The 9,082-nt window shown below is 28.7% G+C and overlaps 3 protein-coding genes across 4 annotated transcripts; 1 reads left to right on the top strand and 2 right to left on the bottom strand.

The window, feature by feature from the left end:
- Positions 1-1,151: 1,151 nt before the first annotated feature.
- Positions 1,152-2,676, bottom strand: LOC126851590 (small ubiquitin-related modifier-like). Its single transcript, XM_050595708.1, has 5 exons — positions 2,484-2,676; positions 2,252-2,320; positions 2,087-2,164; positions 1,701-1,772; positions 1,152-1,374 (listed from the first exon to the last, which is right to left on the bottom strand). Exons 1-5 carry the CDS (start codon positions 2,496-2,498, stop codon positions 1,315-1,317), a joined length of 294 nt encoding a protein of 97 aa, XP_050451665.1. The 5' UTR covers positions 2,499-2,676; the 3' UTR covers positions 1,152-1,314.
- Positions 2,677-2,741: 65 nt separating this feature from the next.
- Positions 2,742-5,940, top strand: LOC126851545 (alkylated DNA repair protein alkB homolog 8). Of its 2 annotated transcripts, none has more exons than XM_050595631.1 (8): positions 2,742-2,970; positions 3,196-3,405; positions 3,477-3,708; positions 3,784-3,900; positions 3,981-4,181; positions 4,579-4,961; positions 5,029-5,184; positions 5,337-5,940. In XM_050595631.1, the coding sequence occupies exons 2-8, from the start codon at positions 3,265-3,267 to the stop codon at positions 5,919-5,921; spliced, it is 1,815 nt and encodes a 604-aa protein (XP_050451588.1). In that variant the 5' UTR covers positions 2,742-2,970; positions 3,196-3,264; the 3' UTR covers positions 5,922-5,940. The 2 variants fall into 2 exon arrangements, with proteins under 2 accessions (XP_050451588.1, XP_050451587.1); XM_050595630.1 differs by having other exon boundaries at positions 2,742-3,015.
- LOC126851571 (exosome complex component RRP45) lies at positions 5,941-8,946 on the bottom strand. Its single transcript, XM_050595673.1, has 9 exons — positions 8,754-8,946; positions 8,513-8,607; positions 8,209-8,431; positions 7,899-8,116; positions 7,499-7,726; positions 7,074-7,201; positions 6,743-6,825; positions 6,519-6,627; positions 5,941-6,017 (listed from the first exon to the last, which is right to left on the bottom strand). The coding sequence occupies exons 1-9, from the start codon at positions 8,817-8,819 to the stop codon at positions 5,998-6,000; spliced, it is 1,170 nt and encodes a 389-aa protein (XP_050451630.1). The 5' UTR covers positions 8,820-8,946; the 3' UTR covers positions 5,941-5,997.
- Positions 8,947-9,082: the final 136 nt, after the last annotated feature.

Genomic DNA, 9,082 nt, shown 5'->3' with positions numbered 1-9,082 from the left:
GCATAGATCATTCTGTATATATAAAATTTAAATTTTTCGATTTGATACCAAACTCCCTATATGTTTTATACATGTTGCGAAATGAGATAGCTTTTTCTAGAATGCATGTTCGTATTGTAAATATGTAATAATATATAGCTCGCCATGTACTGCATCATTAGTCAATGTTCGCGAAACAAGATGATTTGTATATAACTATAAAATTATTTTTTAAAAATATCTTTTTTTTTTGCTTGTAGTATGTAAGAGTCTATGATATAAAATCTATATGATTAAATAAAGACCTGAGAATTATTGAATATGTTGAAAGTATAAATAAGAATAATCTCTTGAGTTTTGTTATTTTTTCCATCTATTATTAAGAAATAACAATATTTATATTTATACTTTTTTCAAGTGAGTATATTTAGATAATACAAATAGGTCATTATATATGCAATAATGATAGCTATATCATTTATTATTTTCCACTATATATTTTTTCATGTTTTTAAATTTTATATATAATTTTTATATCCTATATTTTTTATAAATTTGACACTTATTGCAAAATCTAATCACATATAATTAAAAAGAAATTGCGCGAGAACGCCAGAAACAAATTTCTGAAGACTATTCAAAAATTATTCACATTGTCCTGACTTATAACTAAAAATGTTCTAAATCTTCTAAAAGAACAAGGTATATTATGTCAATTTTAAATGTTTCTAAGTTCAAAACTTGCGCTTCACAAATTATTTTTATTAATATTGCAGTTATTTGAGAAAGAAAAAGATTTACAATTACAATTATTTTTATTATACCTTAAATGTAACAATTTTGTTTTATCATATTCACATCTTTTCTTTCTGTATCCACCACAAACTATAAAATGAAGAGGAAAGGATGAAAAATTAAAATTTACAAGGAAAAATAATGGAAAAGGAGTTTACAAATGTGAAACGCATTTATAGTGGCGGATAATTCAGTTACTCTATTTCTGAGAATTGCCCTGATAACACACCAAGAAGACAGACACAGTGTGCAATGTTAAGGCAACTGTCCGCATGCCTGTTTTATAAAATGATTCAGGGATTTGCTGGACAGCCTCCCCAGTGATGATTCTTGATACAGGAATGTAAGACAGCACATTTTACAATATCGAAGGTGAATTCAAAAAAGAAAATTACTTATTATTTAATCATTTGTGTTTGTGTATATAATATGTATATGCATACTTATAAACTTGTCCATCTTTTTTTTTTGTTATGAGTCACTTTCACTTTAAGAAATATTAGAACAAAATAATAAGCCTCCTCTTCTCAACTAATTCTTTTAATGGCCACCTGTTTGTTCTTGATATACTTCAATGACATCATCATTCTCCATTTCAAGCTGAAATCAATGTAGATTTTACTTTAATATATTATTCATAACACATACAATTATTAATAAATATATAATTTGAATAAATACATTTATTCTTATATATTTATGTACATAAAAAATATTCACAAATTTGCATATTTTACACATAATTAATATTTTTTTTCTGATTAAAATTTTATTTTTTTAAATATAAAAGATTTAAAAATACATCTAAATGTAAAACATTCTTAAATTATAATTAATTAGAAATTGTAGAGTTCCAACAACAAATCTTCCAAATTGCCACATTGTTTTTCCATTAATTCTACATCAAAGTTAAAAAATCAATTTACCTGCTTTGGTGTTTCATCATCATTGATTCTTTTACCATCAAAAAGAAACCTAAGCGATGTCATAGGTACCCCCTGAATAAAATTAAATTCATTATTACATGTGAATATTATCACATTTAAATAAATAAAATTACCAAATCTTATAATCCAACGTGTAAAATCTCAGAGATTGTTATTAAATTAGAGAAAATATATTTTTTTGAACAATTAACGTTTGCATAAAAATATCTATTTATTAGAAAAAAATTATAAGAAAATTTACTATTATCTCACATAAAAAAGTTCTAAATACATGTTTATTATCGAACTAATTCACGTTCCTATGTTACTTTTAGAAGACTCGCGCGCATTTTAGCGTAAAGCGAGGGGGAAAAAAAGAAGCCTACCACACGATCACTATAGGATTTCTTTAGCTTTCCCATTTGAGTGGTCATCTTTACCCTAAAGTGAATTTCGTTGCTGTCCTGGAAGAGAAGAGAAAGAAATATAAAAGGGATATCTCGTATAAATCTCGGATATCTTACGCGCGAAAATATAGAGTATCCGCTTACATTGCCGACGACTTTGAGCTTGATGTATTCTGAATTCGCATCGCCTGGACCGGCTTCGGGCTTTTGTTCCTAGTGGTACACGGCAAGGTTAGAGCGCTAGTTTAAACACTCGGCAAATATCGATGTAAAAAGTAAACGGATTAATCTAACGCTAGCTGCGCGTTCGCGGCCGCAATCGTGGATGGCGATGTCGAGAGAATCGCCGATCGCGCAGCTCTCTCGGATTGCTTACCTGATTGTCGGACATCGTTATCAATTAAATTACAACAAACGTCTTCACCACGCGCCAGAAACGCTAACCAAACACAAGCTCGCAATATGGCGCCCGAGCTTTTGTCAGTTTCACAACCTACTCTCGGCCCACTCGCTGCTTCACGTACCGGGAACGAAAGATTGTAACGGTCAAGCGTCGTTCGCAAATATATCCGTTTTTCATGATAGAGGAAGTTAGGTTGGAATATAGGTCAGGTTAGATTAGGAGCTCGTAAAGCCCTTATCAGAGAAAATAAGAGAGAGAGAGAGAGAGATTATTGAAAATTAAAGAAATTGAAAATTAAAAATTGGAATTTGGCCAATTAGAAGAAATAAATCTCTTGTTTCCTATAGTTTGCATATGTAATATGGACTTTAAAAAATTCACGAACATTTTTTTAGAGAATCGCATCTTGTTTGCGTTTCTTCTCATCTATGTGTAATGTATTCTATGGTATCATTTGCAGGTTAGGTTTTTGTGTTGAAGACATTACAAGTGTTCTAGCGAAGAAGTAAAAGATGTCAAAAATTATATATATTAGTCCTTACAGCTATAAAATACACAAATTATAAAAAATTAATATATTACATATGAAAAATTTTGTTTAAACATTTTTATTTATTGTTTTTGTTATTGAATAGTATATTTTTAAGTGAAAGATTATAATAGAATGATAACTTTCTTTTTGTAGTATTTTAATGAAACAACAAAATAAGACACAAAATTATTTTTTTCATAAAATATTTAAATATTGGAAATTATGTCTTTGAGTGACAAAACGGACATTATAATTGAAGATTATAAAGAAAGGAACAATAAAAAAAATTTACGCAAACAGAGACGTGCTCATTACAGACTACTTAGAGATATGAATATCAAATGCTCTGATCGACCCACACAGGTAAATATCAGTATGTAGTTACAATGGAAAGTTTATATTTTATATTTAAGTTAATATTTTATTTTTTATAGCACTTGATGATATGTAATGGTGGTTTAGTTACTGGTATTAAAAGGGAAACATTGCAATGCGTATTAGATGCATTGATCTCCAAGTATGCTTTGACAATGCCAACAGGCAAGTCATATTGTTTTATAACATGCAATTCGAAGGAAGATGCAACATGTGTGTATAATTATGTTCATGGACGTATTAAGCTTCCAGGCCAAAATGGCCCATTATATGTATGCTATACTGAAACAGGTATACAATGTTATAAAAAAAATATTAGATATAGAATCAAAGCAGTTTAATAACATAATGATGCTTTTTTTTCAGTTCCTAAGATAGAAAATGCTAAATCTACATTTCCACCTGGTCTTACGTTAATAGAGAATTTTATAACAAAGGAACAAGAAGAAACTTTATTAAGAACACTTGATTGGGATGAATGTGGTAAAAATATATTAAAAATACAATTAAAAAATACGATTAGTGAAAGATAATCTGAAAGAATAAAATATATGCTGTTGCAGAATCTGTCTCATCGCAGTTGAAACATAGACAAGTGAAACATTTCGGATATGAGTTTGAGTATGGCACAAATATGGTGAATCCTGACAATCCAATTGCGCCGATTCCGCAAGACTACAAATTCCTGCAGACTTTATTTGACAAACATAATCATAAGTATACATATGATCAGCTAACTATCAATAAATACTTACCTGGACAAGGTAGCAGCTCTTTTGCCTTTGCTAGTCTATAAGTTTTATAATACTTATTTCTTAATTAATTTTTAAACAAAGTGAAAAAATTATAATTTTTCTTTTATATAAATTCTTTCAATACTGATTTTTCTCTACCTTTTTAATTATATCAATAATTATATTGCGTATTATATAAATTTAATTATAATTTTTATATAATTATTGAATTTAATTACATGTTGTAATTATTAAATTAATTTTAATTGAAATAATAATATACCTTTTCATAAATTAACAATTACTGTTTTTCATTCATATTAAAAATTTATTGTGACAAGTAATTCTAGTAAATATATACAAATATGCACAAATTTATAGGCTGACTTGGATAATAAGCTATATCATAAAAAAATTTCTATTCAAGGTATTCCATCGCATATCGATACACATAGTGTCTTTGAAGATACGATACTGTCTTTATCACTTGGTTCTGCATACATCATGAACTTTAAGAAGGAAGATCGGAATATTAATGTGCTCCTGCCAGCTAGATCTTTGTTGATCATGACAGGGGAGGCAAGATACGCGTGGACACATGGCATCTGTCCCCGTCACAGTGATGTAATTGAGACAGAGAATGGAACCACAACACAGGAACGTGACATCAGAGTATCCTTCACTTTCAGGAAGGTGCGACGAGGTGGATGTTGCTGCAACTTCAAAGAATACTGTGATACTAGAAACGATACCACTGCGTTCGTTGATGCCGAAACAGCATCGGGACTGGAAGATTCGTATGTACATAAGGTGCATAGATTAGGACTGAAATTTATGAAAATATATTTTTATTATTATACTTAAATTGCTTTTTCAGGTTTATGAGGAAATATCTAATCACTTTAATGAGACGCGACATAAACAATGGCCTAATGTAACCAAATTTCTCGAAAGTTTGAAAGAGGGTACATTATTGTTGGATGTAGGCTGTGGGAATGGCAAATATCTTTACGAAGATCGAAATATATATAAAGTACTATTATTTAAATTATTTTTACAGTTTAATCAATTAAAATACATACATATACTAAAAGTGAAATAAAATGTATACAATTAAAGAATAGTTAGCATCATCTCTATTCGAAACAAACATTAAAATATTATTAATTATGAGCATCATTTCAGATGGGATGCGATCGTAGTTCCAGATTGACGGATATATGTCATAAGCGAGGCTATGAGGTTCTTCAATGCGACTGTTTGTACCTGCCATACAGAGACAATTCTGTGGACGCGGCGATCAGTATTGCAGTGATTCATCATCTGTCAACTCGGGAACGGAGACTACGCGCCATTTCCGAAATGGTTCGAGTATTGAGACCGACAGGAAAATGCTTGATTTATGTGTGGGCGAAAGAACAGCGCAAAAATTCCACGGATTCGTTCTATTTGAAGTATGGCAAAAAAAAAAAGGATGAGACCGAAAACAGAGACCAGAGCGAGATCGGCCGTGAAAGAATTTCCGAATGTGGTTTAACGTTGCCGGTTCATGAAAATAGAACAAACTTTGCTCACAGCGATATGTTAGTGCCTTGGAAAAAGAAGAGCGGCGAACGTTTCTTGAGATATTATCATGTATTTCAGGAAGACGAGCTTGCAGAACTATGCACGGAAATATCCGCAGCCATGATTAAGGAAGTTTATTACGATCAAGGTAATTGGTGCATTATTATAGAGAAATGTAGGGAGATCGCAGGAAATAAAAATTAGGTTTATAACACAAATATAATTAATTTTCTTAAAAAATTTATTTCACACATATTCTTCCTTATATCGCTGCATGGATTTAATCACTATCTTCATCCACTGAAATAAGTAAAAAAGTATGTTTCATAAACGTTTAAATATCTGTAGATTTTAGCTTTATTATTACTGCATCAACACTGAATGACACTTGTCTTTTAATTAAAAATAATGTAAAATGTATAAAGATCACTTTTTTTATAAAGTTTTCCAAAATTTTGTCCAATCTTTTTTTTTTTATTTTTTTTTTATTTTTTTTTTTTAATTTTTTATTATTACCAGTGTTTAAAATATTTTATATTAATTCTTCAATTTGGAATCAATCAAGAGAAAGAAAAATGAAACTAGGATATTAATGGTAACTACATACGATATTGTATGTCATATCACTAATAGTTATAATTTAATTTATGTATATTATTTAAGCTAAAAAAAGATTTAAAATAAAAGATGAAAAGATCATTTTGCATTCATCATCAATCTTTTGATATTTGTATCAACTTCGCACTCTTTCTTTGTTCATTTTTTTTTTAGAAAGAAATATTGATATATTGTTTGTGATACCTAAGTCTATCACTATGTGTTCTTTTTCCGGAATTGGCGATTGAAAGCATTGATTGTCCGAATCTGAATCATATATACTGCTAAAACTTTCTTCTTTCTTATTTGAATCCTGCAAGAATATTAAGAAAATTATCACGACAATAAATTGGCAATTAAGCAAACAAGATAATAATGAAGATAGAAGCTACACAAAGTACACTTAGTACACTTTTCTTCATACTTACATCAAAAACAGGTATTAAATCAGCAGATCCTTCTCCGTGTTTTATAATATAACTCTTCTCATTTTCTACTTCCATATGATCATCTATACATTTTTAATACATTTTTAATAATAGACATTTCATACATTATAAACTAATTATTAAATCGAATTAAGAAGCTTAAAATAAAGAAAAACTAAAATTAATTTTATTTTTAATCATTTTAATTCAATTTCAGTTTAGTGAAAGCAATTATATTAATTTAAATTTTATTTTGGAATATAGAAAATTAATTTGATTTTATTTATAATTTTATTTATATATTAAAAAATATAATTGGATAAAAGTATACCTTCTACTATAGTTGTCTCGTCCCATTTTTGTAATTTAATACTAATGCGATCGCTTATCATTGCTGTAATTTTATCTGTTTGAATGCTCTCTTTAAATCGATTTGTACTGCTATTATCTTTTTTGTATCTGAAATATATAGGGTATTTTAAAATGTTACAAATCACTTGCACAAATTATTTTTTTTTCTCTTTTCATTACCCAATTATAAAATAAAATCGTTTTTCTGGTTATTTTATTGTTTGTGATGAAAAAATATAGAACACTATTTAACATAAACTCATTTACTCTAAATTGTTTCAATTATATTTATATTTTATATATTTAAAGAAATATTTAATTAATATTTTTTTAAATTATGAATTTTTTCCTTTAAAACTATATAAAACTATGTTGAACCTATATACATATATATAATATTCATACCGTGATTGTACATCTTTAGTTACCGCCTCTTTAATCTCTTGTACTAATTTAGTCGCATAATTTGCCGCATGATTAGAAACAGCGGATATGACGTCCTCGACCGTCATGGTTTTCGTTAAATAATCAAAATGCAAACTGCAGAGTTCTCTATAAGAATTCATACCAAGAGTGAGTTCAGCGACACCAACTCTTTCTTCAATATATGTTGGATCCATTATGGTCTTGCCACTAAAATTTAGAAAAATTTTGTGTTATTCATATATACATAGTCTTTTAGAGAATTCTAAACTTTATTGATGTATTGAACACAATGAAAATTAACACTTGAACAAGATGAAAATTAACTATTTTATATTCATAAAAATTCAAAGGGTAGATAATTTTGGACTGCCTGACTAACCATTCAAAAGTTATGAAAGATATGCAAACAGGATAGTAAAATAATGTTAATGGAAGAAAATCTTTCTCGGATGCTGGATGTATAATAATTTCCTCGCCAGTGGAAGTAACATCTGGCCTGTGAAAATGCATGAGAGCTGCGAGTGTTGCTATAGAGGCACAATCGATCAGATTTCCATCGTGATTTATGATATTAATATCAATTCTCAAATTCCACACCTGAATAAAAAGATATAATATATATAAACAAAAAATGTATTTATAAACATATACTGTACAATATTTAATGTCAATTCTTAGCATGCAGTGACCTTCTTATCTGCTACAATACAGAGAGATTCCAAGTCTATGCACTTTGAATCTTTGAAACACTTTTCCAGCTGTCTACTAATCAATATAGCAGCTTCAGATGGTCTGCCACTTTCAAGGTGCTGCGCCGCTAATGGACCAAGCTCAACATTTATATATATTGTACCTTCATTAGAACGAAATGCTTTTGGTTGTTGTATATCACATGATACTTGTGCTATTGCTCTGCAAAGAAATTTCTCTTCAATGTTTTAATTATATATATTTATTAGAAAAAAAATCCATATATCATTAAATAAAATTTACTTGGTATGTCCAAGAGATACTACACAACATCCCCATTCGGAGCCAAAATAAATTTTCACTGGCCGTGGCTGTAATAATCTTCGCCCATCTAATCTCTGTGAAATATAATATTAAATATGTTCTAAACCAATTTTTATATTCAGTTTTATAAATTATAAAACATATATTCATATGTAAATATATATTTTAATTAATTAAAACTGTTCAGTAAATACAAAATAAAAAAATAAAGTATGTGTACCGTTTCCTCTTCTATACATTTGTTTACGAAATTTCGTTCACAATTTGTGAGTAAAACTTCTCTCATTTTCTCAAATATATTATTCAACGAGAAATATTAAAATTTTCACAAGAACAATTATTATTCTCGATTTGTTTATGATGACATATAATAACCTATAATCACATCGTGTTTGGATTTTTAAATATATATATTTACATCATGGAAAATACTACAGCCCGTAAAATAGGCTCTAGTTCCTTTTGCCCTGATTGGTTAATCAGAAAATATATATAAAGTGCCAATCAAAAATCATGTCGGTGTTCTAATTCTTGAGTGATTTTAGTTTA

This window comes from Cataglyphis hispanica, chromosome 8 (genome assembly GCF_021464435.1).
Source record: "Cataglyphis hispanica isolate Lineage 1 chromosome 8, ULB_Chis1_1.0, whole genome shotgun sequence".
In the NCBI taxonomy this organism is placed as follows: Eukaryota; Metazoa; Arthropoda; class Insecta; order Hymenoptera; family Formicidae; genus Cataglyphis; species Cataglyphis hispanica.
This window is presented reverse-complemented; position numbering and strand designations above follow the sequence as displayed.